The sequence below is a fragment of the Aedes albopictus genome, chromosome 2 (genome assembly GCF_035046485.1).
Source record: "Aedes albopictus strain Foshan chromosome 2, AalbF5, whole genome shotgun sequence".
Lineage (NCBI taxonomy): Eukaryota > Metazoa > Arthropoda > Insecta > Diptera > Culicidae > Aedes > Aedes albopictus.
Genome location: NC_085137.1, coordinates 493811172 through 493839082, shown reverse-complemented (window position 1 = coordinate 493839082; position 27911 = coordinate 493811172). Strand labels below are relative to the sequence as shown.

The following is a 27911-nucleotide window of genomic DNA, read 5'->3' as shown; positions in this document are numbered from 1 at the left end:
TTATTCTACAAATACTTACATAAATAGTGTATATTTTGTTTATCATTTGGTTTTAATGAATAATAATAATAGTTACATTACAATATTCGACACAAATTCGAAACCATCGTTCTGCTAAGTCTTCTAATAATGTATGTGCATCACAAGGACACTTATTTACGTATATATTACATCACGTGCACATTTCAATCCGAAACCCAAAATGAAGATACCAAACTAAACTGTGACACTTCTCATCCAAACACCTATCATCGGAGTCTCCCCAACACGATCCGAAACATGATCTCCCCGTCAAAAGCCCCATTACACGCCCGATAGCTTGAATGACACGGCAATAAAAAAGGACAATTCAAAACAAACAAATCCAATTGCACGATCGGCATACATAAAAGTCCATCGATTGCGCTACATTGTCTCCCCGAACGGCAGCGCGGCTTTGATGAATGGCGTGCATCGGCATATCCCTGCCTCGCCTGTCTGACTCCACCGGGGATGGATGGATATGTAGCTGCACCGCCCCGAACTGTTGACCCCCACCTCTCTGGATGGCCTCTCGATATCTGAGTTTGGGGGGAGTGAGGTTTTTTTTTTTCTAGTAGTCATTTTTTATTCAACAAACGTGCATCCAATCAGTGGGGTTTCGAGCTAAGGCGGGTGCTACGAAGGAGTGAGGGGTTCGATTTATGATATTATTTTCTACATGACAATATTTCCGCTGAATTACACTTTTCCGTGGGAGTAGAGCTAAGGGGAGCAACGGGGGTCTCTAATGCCACATTACGGTTGCAGTGTAGTGACATTCTGAAGCGCGGTGGCAAAAGACCGCTCTCAATATTGGTTTCATGTTCGGTCCGTAATGGTGAGGCTGTCTGCTGAATGCAACCATAGAAATTATGTGTGAAATTGTAAGGGGTTGTCTCTGCTTCAGTCATTAGAAGTGTATGCTTTACAAAAAATTATGTTTCGAACCAGTCATTCAATCATCGTAGAAACCTTTTGGCCCCCAAACTGGTATGATAATAGCTGTTTGGATATGGAGAGGTGTCTGCTTTTCGCACGGAACTTGGTTTCCGAATTTTTGGCATTGAAAGTGTCTCCCATCATCGTGTACGTGCACCGATGGAAGCCTTGCTAGCACACAGCGTTCCGGTGGTCCGCCCACCTGCAGCCCCATCAAAAGAGTTTTATTTTGCTGATGGTCTTATCATCCGCGGAAAGTACAGAAGGCCTGCTTCTGCTCCGGGGTGCCATGTCGCAACGGCTCAACCTACCACTACCGGTAGGGATCACCATCATCATCTTCTTGCTCTGCAACAGCGAAGCCACTTGTTTGCTCACCGCGTCCAAAATGGGATGAATTCCTTTGGTGGCTGTGGTTGGCTTTTTGTGGGGAGGCTTTACTAGGGCAACCGCCGTTGAAGTCGTGGTCGTCGATGCTTTCGAGCCTTTAGTGTGCATCGGTTCCGTCTTACCCCTTTCCAAAGAGGAGCATTGGTTGAACGAGATCTGCAATGAAAGGGACACGGATTGGGACAAAAATTAGAATTGAATAAATGTGTCACGTTTAATTAAAACTAGGAACATGCATGACATGGGGCCATTAGTTCGAGTACCAGTTCTACAAAAGCACATGCCATGTACAACCGGCCCAAACTAGGTCTTAGTGGAACTCAACTCAGGATCTATAAAAGCAGAAACAACGGATATTCTACGGAAGGACATCAATTCCAGCTAGCTTCTAAAACTGAACACACCACTTCTGAACGTCGTACCTACACGCGCCTCCGTGACAGAAATGCGAAGCAATGTAAAAGTTTGCGAAATGTCCTTTGGTTTGCGGTTTGTACGTAGCTAGGTTGTTCGCTTGCGGTTCGGTTAGGAGAAAGCACGCGCTCGTTGATTTATGCGAATGTAATTATAAAGTGGTTAAAAAGTAATGGCCTCCAGCTCTGACTCTTGCGGTTGGCAAGCCTCGGTTGATGCCAAGAAAGTGGAGTCGGGTGAGTGTGTATTGCATATCTTATTTGTTCGAGGTCGTTGCGGAATAACAACCGCGGGGTAAACTTTGCTCTGGTCGTGTTTGGACAAGCAGCGATAAGTTACATATGAGGGCAAATGGTAATCTTGTGTGCGAATTCACATGTCATAAGCTGCATTAGGCATATCATCCGTAACGAATACATATGTTATTATTTCATTATTTTTATGGATGAATGAGAACCTGTCCATGGAACCCTGTATAAATCGTACATGATGTTGAGTTTACAGTCTCTCAAACATTATTCGGAGTTTCGTGTTGGAATATGTAAAAAGACAAAACAGATACCGTCGATGGGGGTGACAATGGGTCTGGGGGGTGAGATTGGGTCAAAACGGAGAAACATAAAATTTGAAATAGCTCATTAACTATCGTGAATTTATATTGAAAACTTTATGTTATTTGAAAGAGAAGATGTTTTTACACGTCATGATGCAGAATAAGATGTTTAGCAATAATCATTTTTTGTTCAAATTGTGGCTAAACTTATATGATGAAACTACTAGTAAATCACTCTGAAAAAATTTCTCCTTCGCAATGTTTCACACGAGCACCTAACGATAATTTTTATTATAGGTAGTTAGCTGTAGGTATTACCTGGTTGATGCAACGAAAAAAGTGGGCTGTCAATGCACTTTTTATATAAAAAATCAATATTTGCGACCCTATGTCTAAATATTAAGAATGGGGGTGAGATTGGGTCAAGCACGTTATCGAGTGCACATAACCTTAACTAAAAATTCAACTTGTTATCCAGTCCCCATTTGACGTTAAAGTGGTGCCATGTTTACCATATCTTCATAAAAGCATATTTTTTTCCTAAAATATGTCGAAGATGTGTCAAGCGAGTGTGTTCATACGTTTAGTGCCTAAAATCATTTATAACAATAAACCCATGCGTTTGGACGGCTCTTCTAATCGTCATCTAACGTTCAGTGTACTGCAATATCGTAAGCTCACAAAATAGACTTAATAACGTTCTTCTTCTCCACTCATTTTTGAAATTTTAAGGAAATATCGTGAAACTGCCAGACGGTAGTGGGATTCAGGAAATGCAGGGGCTAAAATAGGCGATAAAATAGTACAATGTCGGAAAGTGAATGAACGTCGAATTTTGCTTTGGTTAAACATTTCTTATGCAATCTTTCAATGCGTCCCTCCCTCATTGTAATCCCCCCTCCTCTCATCGAGGTTGAAACTTTAAATGAGGATGATTATGGTGGCTGAAAATGGCGATACAACATACAAACGTTATTTTATCAAATTTCAACATTTTTTCGGTTGTATTAGCCCTTTTAGGTGGATTAATCATCTTTTAAAATAACAAATGTTTTTTTAGTCATGGTTATATTGTTTTTTAAGTAGGTTTACTAGATATGATCAATAAAATTTACTTATATTCTTAGATAGGCGATTTCAAATACTTTGACCCATTCTCACCCCCTCTAAGGGGTGAGATTGGGTCAATTTTCAATCATTTGTAGTTTAGCAAGAAATTCATATAATGTAATACTTTCTTGTTAAACTATTAATACCATATAGAAGAGTATTCATACCAAATAAAAAGTTATTCCGACTTCAATTGCATTTGTTATTTATCAAACAGTCTTTGAGTATCCTTTTTTGACCCATTCTCACCCCCAACGACGGTAGTAAACCTTCATGGAAAAATCCAGTGCCATCACCTTACCTCATTTTACAAACAATTTCCTATCAAGCAAACATTAGTAATAGGAGCTGTCGAACATTTGCTGGATTACCATAACGACGATGCTATGGTTTTGGCTTTGATTATGTTGAGTTACTGAATTGCACACATTAAGAAGGGTTAGGTGAGGTCCCAATTTTCATTTATTGGTTCTCTGTGTAATGGCTTTTATTAACCATGAAGTAGCAACTATGATGACTCAAACGATTATCTGTGGTCCGAAGTCGTGTTCCTGCTTCAGCTTTGATAACAGCCTTCACGGTGTCAAAATCTCAAAAATTTGTGGAGCCTCGTAGCCGTGCGGTTAGGGTCACCAAGCTTCTAATCGCACCATGCTGTGGGGTGAGGGTTCGATTCCCGCTCCGGGCGATGCAACTTTTCGTGAGAATAGTTTCGTCTCCGTATCCACTGGTGCATGCTCCGTGTTTGTCCCTTGTCTAGTGTTAAGTTAAAGTTCAGTCTGTACAGCCTCTGGCTGAAGACGGTGTCCGCGTCTTTTAAAATCTCGGTTATTATCGAACTTTCATGTACCTCGGATTTTTCTTCAAAAATGATTGACATTTGGGCTATATTTTCATAATCGGAAGACTAGAAAATATTTCATCGGCGAAAAATTTTCCATACATTTTGTATGGGACGTTTTTTAGGCTAAAACAGTATTTATTGAACTTTAGTATGGAAAATATCCAAAAACTCATCTATATCAAAATTTCCCCGATGGAATATTTTCAGACTTTCCATTTATGCAATATAGCCAAAATACTGACACTCTGTGAAGAAAAATCCGAGGTACATGAAAGTTCGATAATAATTGAAATTTTTACACCGTGGCCTTATCGAAGTTGGGACTCCATTTGGACTAGTAAATAGAACTTTGGGAATTCTGGTTGTTTCCTCCCCGACAGATACTAAGCATCATATGAAATGCAGTACCTAATTGAGACATACGGCAACTACTCCCAAGTAACACGCATGTCATATAAGATTTACGGCAGCGCAAGTTTTGATTGTATAGAAGTTAATTCGACAGAATTCTAACACAGTGCTGGAATTACATCAAGTCAACTACTATACAATTAAAGCTTGCGCTGTTGTAACTCTTATATGACATGTGTGTGTTGATTGGGCTGTGAAAATAGTAACATCTGGTAGAGTTGTTTTTCTCCATACGGCAAACATAAAGAAAATGACGCCAGCCCAAGTAACATTTTCTAGTCAACTAGGGCTGTTTGAGGGCTGTTCGGGCTCGTTTGGAAGCTGACCATCAATGTTAACTTCTTTTCCCGATCAGCCTAGAAAGCTGTGTAGTGTCGGTAACGGTTGTCTCAATTGGCTAAGAATAACACTACGGATCACCTGATCCAGTGGTAAGAGTCCACTAAACAGGTGACCCCTAATTCATGGTGTTATACGGCTTTATGCTTAACATGCAAGGAATGAATGGTTTGGGGGGTTTAATTAAAACCTAACCACAAACGGAGCCTGTGGAGAATTAGGGCGTCCTCCACAGTATTACGCCCTTACTGCGCTAACCGGAGCAATGGTGCAGTGGACCTTGCGTTTCTCCCGAGATAATCAGATGCCCTTCTTAAGTCTCAAATTTGAGGCTAAATAAGGGCGGGATTATTCAAATGTTTTAAACTAGCTTTCATTACTACCAATATGGTTTCGCTTAATGCATTTTCGCCATTGGCGTTTTTTCAATTGACACTGGTTTGGTTTGTCGTTGATGTGTCCTTTTTGTGCTGTGATTGTGAAGACTGTAGTCCTGTCTAGTATGGGTAGTGGTTACGGCTAGGAAACCTCAGATCAATTCTCAGCGTAAAGAGCGCGTGTAGCCCAAGTGGTTCTACTTCAAAAAGTTCATTTTCGTAGGGTAATTTCTGTATAGGTTACCTTGTGAACCCTGTTTTGTATCTTTCATTATAAATGAAGTGTCGTGCCTCGAGCATGCTATATTTTAGAATAACGTTAACAGTATGTTTCAACCTTTCTTTGTTACTACAACGCCCTCCATTGTGGTATACCATAACTATTGCTTTGAAATAAGCTTGTCCTCTGCGGTCTGTGCGGACCGCAAGAGGAATTCCTGAATAGAACTCTGATCTGTTCAAGCTCAAAATATCTTCGGATAAACCAGTCTTTTGTTTAGCTACGAATCTCTAGCTTCTGCCCCGAGGATTGTATAGCTATAGCTATAGAATCGATTTAATGGGCACTAAAAAGCTCTGCTTACTTCAAATCTCCAGGAGCAAATGGGGTTTTGTCCTATTTTTCTCCAGAGGGAAATGAGTATTTCAAACATGTTTTGAACTCTTGTAGTTTTCTATAAGGTATTTTCATAGCGTGAAATTACTCTATAGTTTTATCCCGAAAGGGTGCGTGCGTTGTATGAAGAAGGAATGAATTCCAGATTTATCCAGTAACCAGTACTTCGTTCTTTCTGAAATGCTTGAACCGCATTGTCGATTATCACATCTGTGATGTTCGTCTGGCTAACATGCCTATTCATGTGAACTCACACGCCTCCCAATTTGGGATGACCACCGTGACTCTTTTACACGAAATTGTATACGTTTTCAAGAAAGTACTCGCTCAAACGTACTTTTTGCTTGGGTGATTTCTTGAATATTGAGGATGCTTTCGATGACGTGCCTTTCAATGTCATATTGAAAGTCGCATGACGTCACAAGCTACCTCCAATGAGCTATAGGCTCTCTTCACGCTTATGCGTTTTACAGTGTCCTTTTCAGGGCACTGATTAAACCCGTTGTGGTATGGGCTATGAGCTCTCGTTGCGCTTATGCGTTCATTCCCTCTTCTAGGGCACCCCTTCCTATTTCATCACCCTTTCCTTTCCAAATTCCCATCCATTGTCCTATTCACCCTCAGGTAAATGATGAAATATAGGCTTATATGTATGGCGATGGCACAAATGTCCCAAATGGAGGATAACGTGCCTCTGGAGCCGGCCTACTGATACCGGTAACATTTTTAGTCAACTAGACTAGAAGCGGCTTTAAGGACCATCATAAAACCAAAATAAAAGGTATCAGGTCTTACACACTTAATTAAGAATGCCGAATCTCGGTTTACGAATGCCGAGTTTTGCACAGCCGAGAAGTCAGCTAATTTTTTTCATGAGATCTCAGCTTACAAATGCCGAGAATCAGTATAACACGCCTTGTTGCCAAGCAACCAACCATCTTGTTAGCTGAGTCTCGGTTAAAATTCAGAAACCCAGATTTGCACAGCCGAGCTCAGGAAATGAAACTGAGTGTGCATGACGGTTCTGAAAACCTCTACCAGACTAATTTGTTATCAAAATGTTACTTGGGAGAAGATCTCTTAACCAGAGGATACTTAACGGACAATGTGGGATTTTGTCCTCAATACGGAAGAAAAATGCCTAGATATATATCTGGAGGAATTCTTAGAAGAATTCCAGCTAGGTATCCAAATATGTAGGTATTTCTGAACGTATCTCTGGAGAATGTTTGAAGAAACCTCTGGAGAGATACCAATGCGCATAGTTAAGCATCCACCACTGCACTGCTGTCACAGAAAATCAGAGCTGGTTGGTTATTCAAGGTTTCCATACTTCAGCACCCCCTATATTGGTACGTCCTATTGAAATGACTTCAATAGAGGGCTGCATATTGTTTGGATGACTTTTCCTCATCCATCCCAATCCTAATAATAGTAAAAGAATAAAACAATCGTCAAACGAAACTTAAATGTTTCCACGCTTACATCCAGAAAAACAGCCAGAAATTCCTTCAGGGCAATGGCGAATCTAGCTTTTTACTTTCTTACCCATTCTCTTAAACAAACACAAGAAGAAGAAGGATGTAAGAGGGTGCACTGGCACTCCCTGCCATCCAGCTCTTTCTCTTATTTGTTTGAGAGAGTGAGTAAGAAAAAAGCTAGATTTGCCAATGCTTCAGGAGTTCTTTCAGGATTTATCGGATTTTTTATGTAATTGTTGAAGAAATAAAATTCTTGCCGGAATTCCTTAGTTTATTTCAGTAAGAATTCCTCCATTGATCACTCCAGGTCCAGGTCTATGCACTTTCTCCAGGAATTTAGCCAGCAATTTTTCTAGGTTTTTTTTCAAGAAGATTCTCAAAAAAAAAAATACTGAAAATATTCTTCTAGAAGTTCTAAGGAATATCCACGGTTTTTAAAGAAATTCCTTCAGGTATTTTTCCAGAAATTCCTTTGAAAATTCCTCCTGGAATTTTTTTTTCAGAATTCTTTCAATGATTGCATTAGAAATTCGAACATGTATTCGTCCAGAAATTTCTTCTTCCTACTTTAGCAACTAATCCAAAAGTTTCTCCAGGTATCCTCAAAAATCCAGGGATTTCCCCCAAAAATGCAATTCCAGTGGATATTTCTTTCCAGTTCCATGCAGGACTTTATCCTGAGAGTTCTGCAGGAGTTCCTTCGGAGATTTCTTCCGAACTTATTGCATGATAAAACAATTAATTTAATAAATCATTAGGAAATCATAACTTTTCCCATAAATTATTTTAGACGTTCTTGTTGGAATATCTCCAAAGGTTCCTGCAGGCATTTCTTATAATAATCCTCCAGGGATACCTCCTGGGCATTTCTCCATAAATTCCTTTAGAAAATTCTCAAACAATTCTTGTAGAAGTTCCTCATGGAGTTTTCGAGGTATTGCTTCATAGATGCCAGGGATTTGTTCCGGTGATCCTTCAGCAATACCTACTGAGATATACTCCAGCATTCATGCTAAAGGGTGTCCACGATGAAATTGGCACACAGAAAATATTGTATAACTTTTGATTGCGTTTGCCAAAATAGCTCATTTTTTGACCATTAATAGTATATTATGTGCAGCTAATACCATAAAGTTTTCAATAAAATCGGTTGAGTATTGGCGGAGATATCGTTGAAACAAGGGAATTGCCACTTGAGAATCTTGTGCAAACAAACATTTTGGAAAATATGACTTTTTTGCCGTTCCAACTCTGGCGCCAAAAATACTGAACCGATTTCAATGAAAATTTTAATGTACGTAAAGTATGTATGTAGAAGTAATTTGTCAAAATTTCATTCAATTTGATCATACCGTTAAAAAGTCATAGCCATATATGTCGCACTATGTCACAATAAGCAGATGTGGTTTTTGGTATAGTGAAATTCAAACTGCTCTTACTTTGAAAGTACTCATCAAAAATGGCTATTACGAAAAAAAAATCCGGCAGACAATCCTTAACAGATGAAAGGGAGTTTACATGTTTCATCGAAGATTCCTCCAGTTATTTTTTCAATAATTCCTCAAAAAAATCTTGCAGGAAATTCTCCAGAAGCCCCTTTAGGGATTCATCTCCAAAATCCTCTATTGATTCCTTTAAAAATTCAGTTTATTTTTTTGCAGGAATATTTTCTGAAACTTTTGTTGGAATTCCACTTCAGGAAATTCTCTGTATATTTCTCCAGTGTTCTTTTCAGGACATTCTTCAGGAACTCTCCCAGGCATTCCTTCAGCTATTTATCTAGAAAATTCTCAAGAGATTCTTCTTGAAGTTCCTTATGGGTTTCCCGGAAGATCCTTAGATATGCCTCCATGGGGGATATATTGAGATTTTTCTTTAGGAATTCTTCCAGAAATTTTTCCAGGCACCCTTCAAGAATCTTTTCAGAGATTCTTCAGGAAACTCCATTAGAAATCACATCACTTATTTTTGAAATTCTTCTTGGAATAACTACAGATCATTCTCCAGTTTTCCAGGCATTCCTTCAGATTCCTTAAAAAATCAATTTCTTCTGAAATTTCTTTTGGTGACTTCTTCAAGAACTCTTTCAGTTTTGCTTTAAATTTCTTCAGCCAAAGATTCCTTCCGAAATTCCTAAATTACTTCAGATATTGCTCCAGTGATTCTTGTCCACTAATATGTACCTTTCTGACGTTGTGCAAGAACTTATTTCTAGAACTCCTTTTGAAGTATCTCCAGGAACATACTCCTGGGATATTTTCAGGAATTTATTTAAAGATTTATTCATGAATTCTTTCACTACCTCTGCAATTAATGCATGGATTCCCGCAGAATTTATTTCAAAAATTACTTCGAGGTTTCATTCAGAAATCCCTCAAGGGTGTCCATTGGCAATCGATTCAGAGATTTTCTCAGAAACTCCTACAGAAATTTGTTCTCCAATTGCTCCAACATTTTTTTTATAAAACTCTTAAAGGAATCTTACTAAGAAATTCCTGCAGGAATTTCTTCAATGATAACTTCAGAAACTACTTTTGACAATTGTGTTCACATTTTGAAGAATTTCATCATGGAATGATCAGAGTTTCTCCTGGGGTTCCTTTAGAAATTCCTTAAAATTATTATTTGAAGAACTACTCCAGTATTTTTATGTGATTTTATAAAGTAGGGAAAATGGGGGTAATATGAACACCCCAAGCGTTTGGCGTTGTTTTCAATGGAAATATGTTAAAATCATTCTTTTTTTACCATGTTATATCGTAGATGGTATAATGTTCTAAACATTCTAGAAGGAAAAAATGCTCAAAACTACAGTTTTCTTTATTTTTTTCGATTGCAAAAAGTGCAAGAAAACCTAGTAGCGAAAAACACTGAGGGTAAAATGAACACATACTTAAAATTTAATTTAAACGTGTAATTTTGATATGTTCAACTGAATGTCAGTCAATTTGATGTAAATTGTATGTGCTACGATGAAACTTCGAATATAAAGTTTGCAATGTACTAAAATAATAATTTGAAAAAATGTACTAAAACAGGCGAATTTTCTTAAAACAATCTTATTTTGTTGAAGTAAAATATGTTTTCTTAACTTTTTACTCTAGTTATGTAACGATATGCGTTAGAGATTTCAGTATACCGAGTTTGAACAGAATCTTGTGAAAATTATATAAAGTTTGAACCAACTGTTCATTTTACCCCCAAGCTCTGTTTGTTTTAAAGTTACTTCTAAAATTTTATTAAAAACAATATCTATTTTTTTTTCTTCACTAAATACTTTCTTTTAGATGTAATTTATTGGAATATGGTATCACAAAGGTAGACATTTTCGAATAATGAACGTATTGACCTTAATCACGATTAGCTCAGTTTTACACCAGACCATATTGTTTTCATGATTTTCGATATTTTCGTCATTTTAAAGTGGTTCAGTTGATTTTGAAGTCCAATATCAGCAAAGATACAATAGTTTATGTTGTTGAATAGAACCCAATTGTTAAAATATGTAAAAATACCCTTAATGCTGTAAAACACCACCCTGTTTATTTTATCCACAATTCCCCTACTTCTATAGAAATTCTTGAACGTACATTTGAAATAATTCCTGTGGGAATCTGAAGGATTTTCAGTTGATATTTTTGGAGGAAGCGCATGAGAAATTCAAAAGAGAAACCTTCCAAAAATGTCTTCTGTAATCCATGATGCAATTTTCCAAAGGATTCCTGGAGGAAGCCTTGGAAGTTTTCCAAAAAAAATCGCTGGAAAATATTTGAAAATTCTAAAAATTCGGAAAAAAGAATATATAGAATTCTTTTCTCGCAACATTCATGAAGAAATACTTAAACTATTGATGCAGTATCTGAAGATATTTCTGAAGGAATTCATTGAAATAAAAAAAAAAATGAGTATTTTTTGAATAAATCTTCTATCCCGAGAGACATTCTAAAATAATTCCTGGAGGAATGTACGAAAGATTCCTAGGAAAATTCCTGATGAAATTTAAAAAGTAAATGCTGAAAAAAATTCTGGAAGAATTCTGGAAACGTGGAACGTTACAAAAAGCAGCGGAAACAGCAGACCCGCCTCTTTCGGGAGAAAAAGCGCCACCTGGAAGAAGCGGAATGCGAAGAAATGGAACTGCTGTGCCGTTCCCAAGAAACATGGAAGTTCTATCAGAAGCTCAACGCATCCCGCAACGGCTTCGTACCGCCGAAGCCACAGCCGAAATATGCAGGGATAAAGACGGAGGCCTCTTGACGGACGGACGTGAGGTGATCGAAAGGTGGAAGCAGCACTTCGATCAGCACCTGCATGGCGTGGAGAACGTAGGCACGGGAGATCACGGCAACGGAAGAAACGACGACGCCAGTGCAGCGGAGGACGGAAATGAACCAACTCCCACGGTGGGGGAAGTTAAGGATGCCATTCACCAGCTCAAAACCAACAAAGCAGCTGGTAAGGAACTCATCAAGATGGGCCCAGAACAGTTGGCCACCTGTCTGCATCGGCTGATAGTCAGGATCTGGGAAACCGAAAAGCTACCGGAGGAGTGGAAGGAAGAGGTAATCTAATCCATTCACAAAAAAAGGCGACCATTTGGAATGTGAGAGCTTCAGAGCGATCACTATTTTGAATGCTGCCTACGAAGTGCTATCCCAGATCATCTTCCGTCGTCTGTCAGCTTAAACGAATGAGTTCGTGGGAAGTTATCAAGCCGGCTTCATCGATGACCGGTCGACAACGGACCAGATCTTTACCGTACGGCAAATCCTCCAGAAATGCCGTGAATACGAGATATAAACTAGAGATGATCGGGTTTCGGGTTTTCGAACCCGAAACCCGACCCGAACCCGAACCCGACGGGTACGGGTCGAGTTCGGGTTTGAAAATTTAAAAAAAAATCGGGTTCGGGTCGGGTCCGGGTTCCAAAAATTGCAAAACTTTCGGGTACGGGTCGGGTCGGGTTTGAATAATGTCGGGTTCAAGTCGGGTTTGGGTACCAGTGTGGATAATTTGGTACTTAAAAATGCTTTATTTGTCATGCACGTTACATTTTATAATTATTTTTGAACTCGGGTTTTGGTCGGGTTTTTTGAGAAATATTTTTTTCGGGTTCGGGTCGGGTTCGGGTTTGACCGCCTAAAAATTTCTCGGGTTCGGGTCGGGTCCGGGTTTGACGAAAAAAAAAATTTCGGGTTCGGGTCGGGCTCGGGTCTGTAAAATCTGAAACCCGACCATCTCTAATATAAACGCATCACCTGTTCATCGACTTCAAGACGGCATACGACAGTATCGACCGCGCAGAGCTATGGAGAATCATAGACGAAAACGGCTTTCCTGGGAAGCTGACTTGAATGACTGACTAAAGCAACGGTGGACGGTGTGCAAAACTGCGTAAGGATTTCGGGTGAACTATCCAGTTCATTCGAATCTCGCTGGGGACTGCGACAAGGTGATGGCCTCTCATGCCTACTCTTCAACATCGCTCTGGAAGGTGTGATGCGACGAGCCGGGCTCAACAGCCGGGGAACGTTTTTCACTAAATCCGGTCAATTTGTGTGCTTTGCGGACGACATGGACATTATCGCCAGAACATTTGGAACGGTGGCAAAGCTGTACACCCGCCTGAAATGCGAAGCAGCAAAGGTCGGACTGGTGGTGAATGCCTCAAAAACAAAGTACATGCTGGTAGGCGGAACCGAACATGACCGGATCCATCTGGGTAGTAATGTTACGATACCTTCGAGGTGGTGGAGGAGTACGTCTACCTCGGATCCTTACTGACGGCTGACAACAACGTGAGTCGTGCAATACGAAGGTGCATCATCAGCGGAAGTCGTGCCTACTACGGGCTTCACAAGACCGCTGTTAAGACCGGTGGTCCTCTACGGACGCGAGACATGGACCATGCTGGAGGAGGACCTGCAAGCACTCGAAGTTATCGAGCGACGCGTGCTAAGGTCGATCTTCGGCGGTGTGCAGGAGAACGGTGTGTGGCGGAGAAGGATGAACCACGAGCTCGCGGCACTTTACGGTGAAACCAGCATCCAGAAGGTGGCCAAACCCGGAAGGATACAATGGGCAGGGCATAGTGTTCGTGACAGATCCGGTTGGCACAAGAAAGCGTGGAGCGCAGAGATCAGGTGAAACGTGACTTGGTGAGCATCGGGCGTGATCGAGAATGGAGAACGGCAGTGTAATACTAAATAAATTAATGAACATTTCGAAAAAAATAATAAAAATCAAAATGTCCGCTGCTCACAGTTAACACTTTTTAGATCCGGATAGTTTTGTTGCTACTACTGTAACCTCGCTGGGTCGAACACGTTTGTTATGCTAGGCTAGGTTTCATTGCCGTTATGCATTAAAACTGTTATGCGCTGAATTTAAACGTTGCGAAACAGGCGGCAAAATGTATAGCCTTACGATTACAGAATATTCCGTGATCTCACACCTTACCACACCTTAGTCACTGTTGAAAATATGCGAATGAGGCATGAGAGTGCAAATTCATCATAATATCGAATTAGCGTTTTGGCTCACAAATCTTCGATTAGTCATGTATCGTTTTGTGTGCAATAATGCCACGTGTTGCACAGAGATTATTATTCAATTGAAATCAATTATAATTGAAATCTGTTTTTTTAATGATTTGTTGATCTTTTGCACAGCTTTATCGAAACAGAAAAAAAAATACGCTTGATAATTGGTAAGCTTTCATTTGCTATTCATGGATCCAGACCTCAAGAAAATTCCGTCGAACTTTCCATGACGACCTGCATTTGACGCAACTTATCACTCTGCCAATCTTTAATTTATTGCCATTGGGTCAGCATCCACGCTTTGCATTCCGAAAATAGTCTTCAATTTCCAAGAAAGCACACGCCCCTCGCATTCAGCACACAAATTGCATTCGTCACCTCGCACATCATGCTTCCATCGTTAAGAGATGCACCCGCTATCAACAACGTCTGGCGCAGAGAGTTTGTTATGACTTACCCTCATCATCACGTATCCGATGAAGACGAGCGACGAAATCAAAAACACCAGCCCTGGCGGAATGCTCGTGGCCACGTTAAGTAGGTAGGCGAGTGCTGATAACTGAAGGAAGCAGCCCAGTATGCAGGTGTACACGGTAAGTCGCAGGGACAGTTGGCTGCTTGTAGATGTTGCATCTTGCGAAGTATCCAGCAATCTGTTCAACAGCTCCTCGGTAGATGGCTTCACAGAAGCGGTCTCGTTGAAATCTTCCCTGCAGTCAAAGAACTGATCCTCTGCGAAGTCTTCACATTCGGAAGACTCCGAAGGATCATCAGTCTGAACGCCGGTGTCTACGCAGTCAGCCAAACGCTGCTGGGCCGATTCATCCTCCGTCGGACAGTCGAAGCGTCCGTTATCACATTCCGATTTGTCGGTGGAGATGATCATCGACAGGGTCAGCTTCAGGAATAACTGCGGATCGAAAAAAGAGAATGTGTCAACGTGGATGCGGATGTAGCCTACTTGAACATCCATCTGCCACTTACCCGCACGGTTTTGAACCGCCCATCCTGGGAAACCGAGGCGAGCGGTTCGCTCACCAGCTTGCTGAACGGCGTCAGGAACAGAAAGCACAGTATTCTGTACGTGACCGACTGGAGGACGCCACGTGTCGTGACGATAAGCGATTCAAACACCGACTTGAGGGCTTCCTTGTTGGATTTGAAACCTGGAAATAAACGGAAGGAAAGACGGGAAATGAGAAATTTAAATCGAGAAATAAAATTGTGCAAATTATTTGTTTGCTTGTGTGGCGGCGGCGGTTGGACGGATGGATGGATGGTTGGATCATTGAATTCGTGTAAATATTTTGGCCGCAGTGCCACACAGTATCAATTTACAAGCGCCCGGATTGGCGTGGTGGAAAGTTTACGACAAGCCATCACACCATCACCGTTAGAAAAGTGATGCATTTTAAATTCGTTATCACATATTTCACAAACAAATTGCAACGACGACGTAGGCAGGTTGGCAGAAGATGTTCGAATGAACAAAGAGCCAAACTAGGAAGATGCCGCGCCGCTGATTGTATGAACTCTAAGGTACGTTCGTCTAATTTGCGAAACTGAGGGTGAACGAGGGTCATTGAGCGTGATGGATGGGCTTTTGAGACGTTGCATGTCATCTGGATGTTAGTAAACATGAGCCAGTACTAGCCACACGTTTGTTGAATCGTTGATAATCGTGACGACAAATCGGTTATCTGACTTGTAAGTGATTACATCATTTGTAGTTGCATTCACCGCACCGGTGCGACAACGTGATGTAGGAAAATTCAAGGGTAAGGCTGTTTGGAAACGAAAACATTATTGGGACGTACATATGTTTTTCATACGTCAGAGATTATGATGGAATTATTAAATTGATTTAATGATATTGAAACATGTGATTTGAGAACGATAATTGTGAAAACGGGAGTTTTCAGATCGTGCACTGTAGTGCACTTAACGTTCAGCCTTGCCAACTGAAAATAGTTCTTCAGAAACCTAGGAAGAATACTAAAGAGGCCTGCTACATAAGTTTGGAAGACTCGTTTTTAATCTGAGAAAATCTTTTCCACGAATCTGAAAAGACTTTCCTTAGAAGCCTGTGAAAAGCCTTTCTAAGAAGCCTGGAAAAAGGTTTTCTTGGAGTTTAAGAAACCTTTCTCCAGAAGTCTGGGAAACCTTTTGCAAAATCCTAATAAGCAGAAATCAGAAAAGAATTTTCAAGAAGATTTGAGAGATCTTCTCCAAAAACCTTGGACGATGTCTGTGAATTTCTTCACCGGAGGTGTAGCAAGATATTTCCGAAAATTTGTGAATATTTTCTCAAAAAATAAGGAACGTAGAATCAGAACTTTCTCCAGAAGTCTGGGGTGACATTCTCCATAACTCTGGGAAGACTTTCTCCAGAAGTCTAAGTGAATCTTCAAATCTTCTTTAAAATTCAAGGCTAGGAAGATTTTTTTTCATCGAAAATCTAAAACAACTTTCCGCAAAAGTCTAGAAGTTGACATGAACTTTCTCCAGAAGTTGGAAAGACTCTTCTCTAAAAGTCTTAAAAGGCCTTCTCCAAAAGTGTAGGTCGACTTTCTCCAGGAATCTGGAAGATATTGTCAAGATATCTAGATGGGTACTTTTCTAAAAACTATGTAAAACCTGCTCTTGAATTCTGGGAAAATTTATTCGAAAAATATGTCAAAGGCTTTCCTTCCTAAACTTTTTAAAAAAAGTAGGTAAGTGGTGATCTTTGTACCGACTTTGCGAACCCTCTAAGCAGAATACCCTCTTCGAATGAGTGTAATCAGTTTCATACCTTTTAACTCCGCCTTGTTTTGCTTATCCTATGACAGATACGCGTATTTCGACTACACTTGTAATCTTCCTCAGTGTCAGTTATCCAGTGGATTAATTACGCGAATCTGTCAAAGGATAAGCAAAATAGGGTGGAAGTAAAAGGTACGAAACTGATTACACTCATTCGTTATGATAACTTAAATAAATAATTTTATAATATTATTGAGAGCAGCTTGAACATCACAGCGAACATATCGTCAGGGACACAACTCGAAATTTGTCATTTTTGAGATTTTGATGGCAAATGATGAAAAACTATGTAAACTTTCATCTCACAAAGACCCGTTCCAAAATTTGCGAGATTGTGGCATTTTTACCAATTTTCTGCAAAAAAGACACAACTCAAAATCAGTCAACTTTTTCAATAGTCGTTGAAAAATAGTCATCAAAAACTTATGAAACAAATAGGGTGCCTGTACCAGTTATCGCACCACCTAAGAAAAACTATTTCTACAAAAATAGGAAGAAGACCGACGAATGTAAACAATAAGTCAAATGATTGATTAGTTTTCAAACTTTACAGGAAAAATGTAAAAACGGAGCCAAAACTACTTTTAGTATTTATTACGGCGTGTGCCAATGATAGGAACCCTGTACCAGTTATGGACACATTTGTTAATTTGGGTTCCACTTCGCACTATTTACATGCAATTTTTATGGGATTTGCCATAACTGGTACACTATGGCGAAATAGGGTGCAAGGAGGCCGAAAAGTTAAGGAAAATGATTTATTTCTACCATAATTTGAGCGAATTCTGAATATTGAATGATTGCAATCATCTTTTGTGATCGTGATCTGTTGTTCACGATTTTTTTTTTCTTGTTGATTTGTATCTTTACAGGTTGAAAATCAACTATGGCGAATTTGAGGTACTATAGCCATAACTGGTACACTGAGCCTAGTCTTTCAATCACTTTTCATGATAAAACAATCAAAATTTGTTTACTTTTGTCAAATGATGAGTGAAATACGTGAACTGGTAAGAGGTGCGTAAAGACTTCCATCTTTCAAACGCTTATTCTGAAAATTCACATTTTTTTGAGCTGTGCCCCTATTGCAGGTAACCGACGATATCTCGTCATATAAAAAAGCAGACGAACGCCCCAACTGTACTTTGAGTTCCACCAAATAGTTTGTAGACAGTGGTGTTTATTTGCCGTATGATTAGTTGTTATCGGATTCACTTCGCCAGTCAGTCTCTGACTTCACAGCTCTTATGGAGCATCTCGAGCAAATATTGATTTTCAAGTGCAGTTAATTGCAGACAGACAAAACCCATACTGAGCAGGGCATGCACTATATGTACCATACCTACTGCCACAAAAAAGACACAATGACCCGCTAAATAGGGGTAGGCAGACATAGACGGATATATGGAGATAGCGTGCTGTGCTGTGTCCGTCCATTGACCTGTCAGGTAACCTGAAATGACGGACCAGCTGGTGATTCTTGGTAGTTGCTGCGGTGTGAAAAAAAAAACTACCGAGACAGCCATGGTGGAATGTTTACTTTTTGTTGTTTCTTAAGATTTAATGTTTTCATATTAAGATTAAATTGGATGCATTTCATATTTTTTTTGGTTTAAGTTTTTTTTAAACCAACAGAGCAATATTTTATTAAATCCGTTTCCATATACACTTTGAGGAATCATCAAGGTATTTTCTGTTTTTTTTTCCTGATTTAAATGTTTTTTTTTATCTGTATTAACGAGATTTTCATCTTGGAACACACATATTACTTCCCTTCCGAAGGAAGAACTCACATTTTGCGAGTTTGCCGAGAGTGGGATTCGATCCCAGGTCCTCGGCGTGGTAATCAAATGTTCTAACCATCACACCAGGTCCGCTCCACAAAAAAAAATGTTTTTCAGATTTACAAAATCCGTTTAAAAATTAAATAACAAAAATGGTTCCAGGAAATATCATAAACATTTTCCACCAGGAATGAAAATCAGAAGATGCAGTACTGGACAATCATAACTCAAAACACCAGATATTCGCAGAAAACATCCATGTGGCTCGTTTTTAGTCTTCGCAGCCCAACAATAAACGACCATAAGATTATTCTTAAGTGTAGATTTAGCTTAATACACCTTAATAAAAAAATTAGATTCTTTCAAAATTAATTTTGTTTATGAGTTTGAGTGGTCATAGGGTCTGAGACTATTTGAGCAGGGAGACCTATTTTAGGCACTTGTTGCTATAACTCAGTCAATTTCAATTCGATTGACTTGAGTTTTTGATCATATCTAGATACTGTACGTATCTGATCGTGTTCCAAAAAACAACTCTATCGGTTAAAAATGACTGAGATATAGAAGCAAGTGATTAAATTAGGTTCCCCTGCCCAAATGGTCCCAGACCCTACTTGTTTACTTTTTTTTTAATTTCCAAAATGGAACCAACACAAAACCTATTAGCTCCCTATGGTATTGCTTTAACTCAATCAAAATCAAAAATAGGCGTAATTTGTAGTACTGTGTAGAATTTTAACTCAATCGTTTCATAAACACCAAAGATATAGAACTTCAAAAATGGCTATTTTGTATGGAAATTATAAAATATTAACTTTTTTTTATTTTCAATGCTCGTTGTCCGGGTTGCAAAAAAATGAAAGCATGCAACGAAAGTGAGTTTTTGTTTTTGTCTTTTCAACACACCGCTCCTGACGTTAAAGCCTCTTTCCTTCACGGAGGCGGATGAAAAGAGAATAAAAAATCTCTCGTCGCTCACATCGTGGCGACGGCGAGATTCAATAACAACATTTTCCCAGTCATTGGCACTCAAAAGAGAAAATTCACCACGCTTGCTTATGGGCCAGTCGCATTCATGCGGCCGTTGTTGACATGAAGCATCCATCAGCGCAGAGCGTGTGTTGATGATGGTGGAGTCATTACGCCCACAAAGTAAGTAAGTTTTTCTGTGTTCACTTTCAAGTATCTCACAGCGGAGCTGAAAATGATTGCCTAAAGCATTCAGTTTAGCAAAATGTCATTCGTTGTTGTTTACTAAACATTGGCTTTGCCAATTTACCTTTTTGCATTTGTATATCGTGTGGTGATACTGTATTCTTTGAGCAATGCCAATGAAACCTCAGCATAATCTTGCTGCATACCTGCGCGCTTAACAGCTGTTTATGCCTTGTCTCACAACACTTGTCATTAAATGAAAACGTAAACATGCAACAACAGACAACGGCTCTTTTATGCGCTTTGGTGGCTGAGCTTTGGAAATAAATGAAATAAACACATAGGTAAAAACATCTTCAATGTTAGATTTGAGAAAATATAGGCAATCATTTTGATATAAAGATGCTTTTTGATTGTCCTCTCTTCTTTGTATAATTTACATACATGGCACCGTGAAGCTTCATGGCGGCTGAGCCATGAAATTAAACAAGTAGATCGATGAAAAGAAGCGGCAATGCAATCAATACGATCGAAAATACAGCCATTCCAAAAAAAACGAATAATCCAACTTCGATTATCGCGAAACTCGGAGGGTGTGTAGTTCATCGAAATTAATTATACTCGTATTTCTTCATTTCGTCATTAGGGTGACTTTTTGAGACATCATTTTTTAAATATAAAGTGTCATATATTTTAATACTAGCAGCTCCAAAATTACTCGATATTGCAAATCGTCATATAACTATGCCTTGTATTGTTTTTTTTTATCTGTATTAACGAGATTTTTAGCCCTAGGCTAATTCATCTCGGGACCCACGCTTTACTTCCCTTCCGAAGGAAGAACTCACATTTTGCGAGTTTGTCGGGAGTGGGATTCGATCCCAGGTCCTCGGCGTGATAGTCAAGTGTTCTAACCATCACACCAGGTCCACTCCATATTGTTTTTGTTTTTGAGTGATTTCTGAGGTTTTTGGTATCCATAGTTTTATGAACATTCAAAATATCACCAAATTAGAAAGAAAAACGTTTTGTGTGGAAAAATTTGACCTTTTATTTTCAAAAAACCATATCTCAAAAACTAATAAGGAAAGATTTCTGATTTCCTGATATCTTACGCCGAAATTCCTGAATTTTCTAATGAAAAATATAAAGCCAGGGCAGAATATCAGTCTCATACCATATCTGAACGATTCCGGAACCAGTTTCGGGTGTCCCGCTGAAAGGGGCCAGATGTAAAAGTAAACGAAACCCATGCATGCGGCACATCAAATAACGGCTTTTCCGATAACCTCATGAACGGTAAGCAGGAAAATACTTCCAGACCATAAATGAACCGGTAGTGTACAGGAATCGGTTCCGGGTGTCCCACCGAAAGTGACCAAATATAAAAGTAAACCAAAATTATGCATGCAATACACTGAATAGCGGCTTTCGCGAAAACCTGATGAACGAAAACAGTTTCAGACCATATCAAAACCGTTCCGGAATCGGTTCCAGGTGTCTCACTAAAAGTGATCAAATATACCGTCTATCCCCGTTGGTTTGAACGACTTCTCATGCAAACCAACGGGGTTCATTTTAAATTTAATTTTTTTGAAATTCTATTGAGTTTAAAAACAAATTGAAGGTAACCTTTTTTGCTGTTTTGTTTTGGTTGTGTGTTCCATTTCACCCCGTTCCATGAGCCGAATGAAGTTTGAACCATTTTTAGTTTGAACGTTGGGCATATTAGCAGGGTTTAAACTAAAAAGTGTTCAGATTAAATACGGTCAAACCAACGGGGGTAGACGGTAAAATTGAACAAAACCTATGTCAGCGACACATCAAGTCGCGGTGTTTTTCGATAATCTGATGAACGATAAGCAAGGAAACTGTCTCAAACCGTATCGGAACCGAAAGTGTTCCAGAACCAGTTCCGGGTGTCCCGCCGAAAGTGAACCAAAACTATGCATGCGACACAACAAATCGCAGTTTTTTTTTCGATAACCTGTATGGTTCAGCATTGTATGGGAAACTCACAATTTAATCGCATCAACCCCGAAGAAAATTTATTCAATCCCCTTTTGCTTGTAAAATTACTGCGCAGAGTGTTGATGTGATTGGTTGCGCCCTTGTGGCTCTGTAAAGTGGTTGAAATTCGAATGGGATTCAGTATGGGTAATATTACTTGCTTGCATTTTTTTTTCAAATTTAACATGAATCTTGTAATAATTTTTTGTTTTTTGATTTTATTAATGTGTATTTCAACATCAAGCTAATTCAACACTAAAAATCGTGTAATAAATACTGATTAAATATTACCTAAAGAGTGCAGAAACAACCATGTCAAAGTGATCTAAGATTGTGAAAAAAGTTATCTCTCAGCTTGTAAATATTGCCTTGGTATTTTTTCCCGCCCCGCTGTTGGGGAAATTCAGCCACTGCGTCCAATGAGCTGAACTTTTGTATTGGTATTGATGGGCCTCCAGTGATAGTGGAAATGGTCAAGCAGTCAACTGAGAGGTTTGATATGTTTCAGCTCTGCCTAAACGTTGAACATTACATCGGAGTATGTGCCATTTATAAGTTTCCCAACTCGATGATGGTTTTGATAAAATTCTTGCATTTCCAAATAAAGTATTTCATGATTAAGAAACAACTCGGCGTACGTCGACTTCATGAGTACATATTCGACGAGAAAGGCAGTATCACCACTAGGTGGATTAATTTGTGGTTTTTTTACGATTTCTATGATACTTTATTATAAAATCAGTTAGGTTTAAGAAAATTCCATTGTTTCGGCTTCTAGGAACTATTTCGATTTTTTTTTTCAGAAACATCCTGAAAACCACTACAGACGATTGTTGCTCAGACAATAATATAGAAACAAAAAGGCTTCTTTTACAACAGACTTTTCAGAAGTTTATCCTGTTTTGCCGATCCACCATAAATGTAAACTTACCAGCATTTCTATAAGCGATCAACTATTATTTTCTCACTGCCTAGCAATTTTAAGCATAAAATTAAACGAAGAGTTTTTTTGGTGAATAAATGGATAGATCTCCTTCAATTTGAACAAAATTTAAAAAAAATAGACGATCACCTGATAATCGTTTGACTCATTTGTCCATAACTCAGATCAGAAACCTAATATTGAATTGTGGTGGTCGGCAAAGTTGTAGATTAGTGTTTTTCCGACAAATAAATATCACCAAGGACGTCATATTCTAACTTTTATATATACGGTATTAGAGAGCTAATACCACCTACTCAGACTAAACGATTGAAAATCCGATCGTTTAGTATGAGTAGCTGGTACGAACACTTTTACGACGTAAATATTAGAGTTAGAATATGGCGCCCTTGGTGATAATTGTAGGAAAAACACTTATCTTCAACTTTGCTGAACACAAATTTCCAATATAGGGATTTTGAACTGAGTTATGAACAAATGAGTCAAACGATTGCCAAGTAATCGAAATCATCCTTGAATAAAACACATCTTTAAAATTTCTGTCTCAAAGTTCGTTTAAAATATAACCCGATTAGAAAATTGTAACAAAAAATAAAACATAATCCTAACAAACTATGATATTCATAACTCATTGTGATATAATCATGTTCAACATCCTTGGTGTTTTCAAAATACCATAACTTAATTATATCACATTATGTTACAAATGTTGTTTTATAACTCATTGTATTATAATTTAGTTTTGAGCCAGTTCACGAGAACCGCGACCCCCTTTCCAAAGGAAGTGGAATCGATGTGCTCCGATTGAGCTGAAATTTTCAGGGTATGGTTTTCCATATAAAAGATGATATCTGGCCGATTTTCAGATTTTTCCGTTAGGGGGAAGTGGGGTAAAATAGCCCTCAAAGATTTCATGTCTAAAAATAGGTAAAATCACTAAAATCGCAATAACTTCCGCAAAAGTTAACGGATTCAGCTGAAATTTTGCATGGACACTCTACTCCTATGGCACTTCCATTTGAGCCAAGCGTTTTATTGCTTTATCTTTTTTGTTTAAAATTTCTCATCCAAGTCTCGTAAGAACCACTTTTACAGCTTCCAAAAAAGCGCATTTTCGTTCGCTAAGAATGTTGCTATGTCATTCCGTTCGAAAGTTATTGATGATTATCTAATAGGCACTTTTCAAGTATTTTTCACTTGAGTTACAAAAAAAACAGCCCTCTAATTTTTTGATATGTTTTGTAACAACGATTCTTCTTTTGAATGCGGACAAAAGATAATTTTTATGATTGCCCCAACCCGTCATAACACCTTTTCACCTTGTTTCTTTGGCGATTTTGATGAAAAATCGAAACTGAAAAAGTTAACGCCAGAAAACCAGTTTTCCTTGAACCACCCTAAGCTTATTCAGAAAAACATCTCTAGATCGGTCAATTTCAAAGCTACATAAAATGTGTCTTCAAGAAACTTACTCAAAATTGATAGGTCTACAACTTTCTTGAAGAATGTATACAGTTATTCTAGCAGATAAAAAAGTTTGGTTCCCAATTTCTTTGAAAATATGGACCACCCTAATTTTTATGTACATTGAAAAGAGGGCCTTATTTTTGAGAACGACTTTGTAGAAGACCATATTTGTCCAAAAAATCATTTGAAGGCGCTAAATGCATCTTTCCTCATAAATCTTTTTCGTGGACCATTGTGTACTGCAGCAACTTTCACGAGAAAAAAAGAGAGAAAATTGAACCGGAGATGCATGTTGAAAGAAAAATCGAGAAAGAATCCGGTGAATCACACACCACGTGCTAATCTGTGACATTTCTCAACGTCAAAATGTTGTCAGACTTGCTCCTTTGGATAAGCAATAAAAAATTAGAAATTTCTTCTAATTTCATGAAATTTCGCCAAGTTTTACCAAAGAATTTGTAAATTTTGAAATTTTGATTATTTTCAACGTTTTTTTTCTGAGAATTGTTTTACCCCGTTATCTTCTCAAGAAAAAAAAATATATGATAAAGCATCTATTCTTGAGTAGAATAAAGAACTCTGAAAATTCGAGTCCGATCAGAGAACATCGTAGCAACGTTATTTCGAAAGGAGGTTGAGTTAGTCCGTTTTACCCTACTTTCCCCAAATGAAAAAAATCTAATAATTGCATTTCTTAGTCATCATTTTTCTGTTGAATTAATATTGAAGAAAAACCCTTGACAGATAAATAACGTTGTCATAATTTGCGACAACACTTCTTTAGACAGCTAAAAATATTGGGTAAAACGCATACCCCGAGAAAAAAATTTTTTTTTCGAAAGTTTTTAAGTTGGCGCATCTGGGTCACATATCAAATGAAAGCTCTTGGGTAATCCTTCAAAACGTAGTACTCAGTTTTTTATCCTAGTTCTGTTGGTACGAAAACAGGCGCCCTGAAAATCGTCAAAAAAATTATGAAAATAACCTATTTCTTCAAATAAAATATCAAAAAATATCCAACGCTTGGCTCAAATGGAAGTGCCATAGGAGTAGAGTGTCCATGCAAAATTTCAGCTGAATCCGTTAACTTTTGCGGAAGTTATTGCGATTTTAGTGTTTTTACCTATTTTTAGACATCAAATCTTTGAGGGTTATTTTACCCCACTTCCCCCTAACGGAAAAATCTGAAAATCGGCCAGATATCATCTTTTATATGGAAAACCATACCCTGAAAATTTCAGCTCAATCGGAGCACATCGATTCAAGAAGGGGTTGCGGCTCTCGCGAACTGGCTCTTAAGTCTTCGACATTTGAAATGTTATGTTACAAAATTGTATCAAATTTTGATAGAAACTAGTTATCCTGAGATTAAAATTCATATCTCATTTTGTTATAATTTTGATATGATTATAACAAAATAGGTTATAATCTTGATTAGACTAGTGTACTTTTTGTTACAATTTTAGTTATTTTAACATCATCCTGCATCTAGTTTATAACATAATTAGTTATAGAAAAATATTATAACATCATAACACAATACACCTAAACCTTGATTTACGTCCAATATTGGCTTAGCGAAAAAAAATTCTACTGACAAAATAATGATCAAAATACACATTTTTATATTTTTGTACACTTCTCCTAATCACGAAGATGTTTCAAAAAATATAAAACTGTTGAGTTTGCTCATTGTCTTAGTGGTAGAATTTTTTGTCGCTCAGCCAAGCATGGACGTAAAAAAAGGACAAGGTGTATGATATAAACTTGATATAATTTTCTAGTCGGGAAGATGTTAGAAAATTACAGTACAAACAATCAGCATTGATTGTGGAGAATGAGATATATGGAGGGGAGCAACATTGCTTAGAAATCTTTTACAAATCGTCCGCCTAGTATAGAAAGTTGAAAACCTTTTCGCTTAACGTAATTCTTTGTGAATTTTGAATATGTTACAGTGTAACCGGCAGTGATTTCAATTTGCTGGAATCGACTTGTTTGAATTACATCAGCAAAGATTCCTGCTAGGTGCAACAAGTACCTTACACTCATCTACGTCAACACATCCTACACTCTGGAACAGAAAAGCATAAAAAAAACAGATCGATACTCGAAAGAAACCCTTCAATTCCATCACGCCGCCAAACCAATTATCAAGCACAGCATATTTGCGCGCCTTGCATGCACACGATAATTATCTCCCCACTAATATAAAACTAACAGTGCCCTATGCATTCACCAAGAAGAACATACCTTTCAGCCTCATGGGATGGGCCAGTGAGCATAGCTTCTGGAACGAATTACTCCGCAGGAACATCTTGGAGCGTGCCTCCACCCCCGGCAGCTTGCTTTTGTCCATCAGTGACGACATTTTTCCTTCCTCCCGAAGAAGATCTTGTTTACCGCACCGCAATTGAACCGCGCACACAACTCACACAACAGATACGGATAGTTCACAGGTCTTCAAAACTTTGGGGCGAATCACACTCTCCGTTATCACCATTCCACGCGAAGTGGAGCTTCTTCACTGTTTCCAGGCCAGCCAGCAAGGTATGTAGCAGCCGTGGAAGTCTGGTTCTGTTCTGACTGATGTCCGTCTGCAGTTGCACCGACGGCGACGCGACGATTTGGAACCAACACACAAGAGCCGGCTCGGAGTTGGGTTCTGATAATGCAGCAGGGAGCGAGCGATAAAAAAAACGCACGTTCGAGCCAATCGCAGTCAGTTAGCGAGCGTGCCGTAATGAGACGAAAGAGAGCCAGATCTACCGAACCGCATCCAAGTCCACATTATTCCCTTCCAAGGGAGGGTGCTATAAAACACTAAACACAACTGCCTTCAACGGGAGTGATCTTCGTTTGATATCGCGAGCGAGCGAGTGCACTCCGGCTAATGAGAAATGTTCGCGAAACTAATTTGACCGTTTATCGAATTGGAACCTTTCTCCATGGCGATGATGATGTGCGTCGTTTCTGGATGGCGTTGTTCGCGACGAACTGCAATTGCAATCGGTTGAGAGGAGCGCGAGAACTTTCCTGGATGAGGAGCAGCGATGGACTGGGTGTTTTACCAATTGCTCGATCGTCTTGTAAGGTAGCGCGTTCGGTCGAGTCGACCGGGGAAAAGCGCGCTCTGTATACTGCCGTAGGTACTGATAACACCTACAGCTCGCGTTCATGTGCTTCCCATAGGTACATCGCCGGGTCCAGTCAAGAACGTTTCGGTTGCGACTGACTGCCCTGAAACTGATTGAAAAGGAAGAATCGGGCGCCTAGGTAGAACGTGAAGCGAATCGATGTGACTGAGGGAAGACGAGTGGAAAGTTACGAAACGATTCGTGATCGAGGATGAGAGTTTTAGGTACCTAGTCAATAACGAGTACCTCGTGGGGATTAGAAACTAGGCTACTGACGAGTTTTTACCGGAGCGGTCAACTAAATTTCCGGTTTTTGTTTTGTCTGCCGCTTTATTACCTAGACGCTGCGCGCAGTTAAAAAAACTGATTGTTTTGTTATGCTTCTTTCTTCAATGTTGCTCACAATATTGTGCTACAATGTTTCTACAGTCAGTGCAAACTTTCAGCGATTGATCCTTCGCAATTTTCTTGCCACTTGCCACTTATCCTTACCTTTAAGATTTTTTTCTTCTTCTTATCAGAGTAATTTCACTGTTTCTGGGTCTTCTTCTTATTCGAGCGAAAGAGCTCACT

The 27911-nt window shown here is 39.0% G+C and overlaps 1 protein-coding gene across 2 annotated transcripts; it reads right to left on the bottom strand.

The window, feature by feature from the left end:
- LOC109423355 (uncharacterized) lies at positions 1 to 27340 on the bottom strand. Of its 2 annotated transcripts, none has more exons than XM_019698319.3 (4): positions 26455 to 27340; positions 15022 to 15203; positions 14495 to 14947; positions 1 to 1506 (listed from the first exon to the last, which is right to left on the bottom strand). In XM_019698319.3, exons 1-4 carry the CDS (start codon positions 26570 to 26572, stop codon positions 1174 to 1176), a joined length of 1086 nt encoding a protein of 361 aa, XP_019553864.3. In that variant the 5' UTR covers positions 26573 to 27340; the 3' UTR covers positions 1 to 1173. The 2 variants fall into 2 exon arrangements, with proteins under 2 accessions (XP_019553864.3, XP_029726404.2); XM_029870544.2 differs by having other exon boundaries at positions 14495 to 14761; positions 26455 to 27329.
- Between the last annotated feature and the right edge of the window lie 571 nt (positions 27341 to 27911).

Bases quoted from the DNA above. Each gene is read 5' to 3' on its own strand.
- LOC109423355 (XM_019698319.3), bottom strand. From the start codon at position 26,572: ATGTCGTCACTGATGGACAAAAGCAAGCTGCCGGGGGTGGAGGCACGC. The intron at 15,204-26,454 runs GTATGTTCTTCT...GTTTATTTCCAG, and splicing joins CCATCCCATGAGGCTGAAAG to GTTTCAAATCCAACAAGGAA. The intron at 1,507-14,494 runs GTAAGTCATAAC...CTTTCATTGCAG, and splicing joins TCGGATACGTGATGATGAGG to ATCTCGTTCAACCAATGCTC.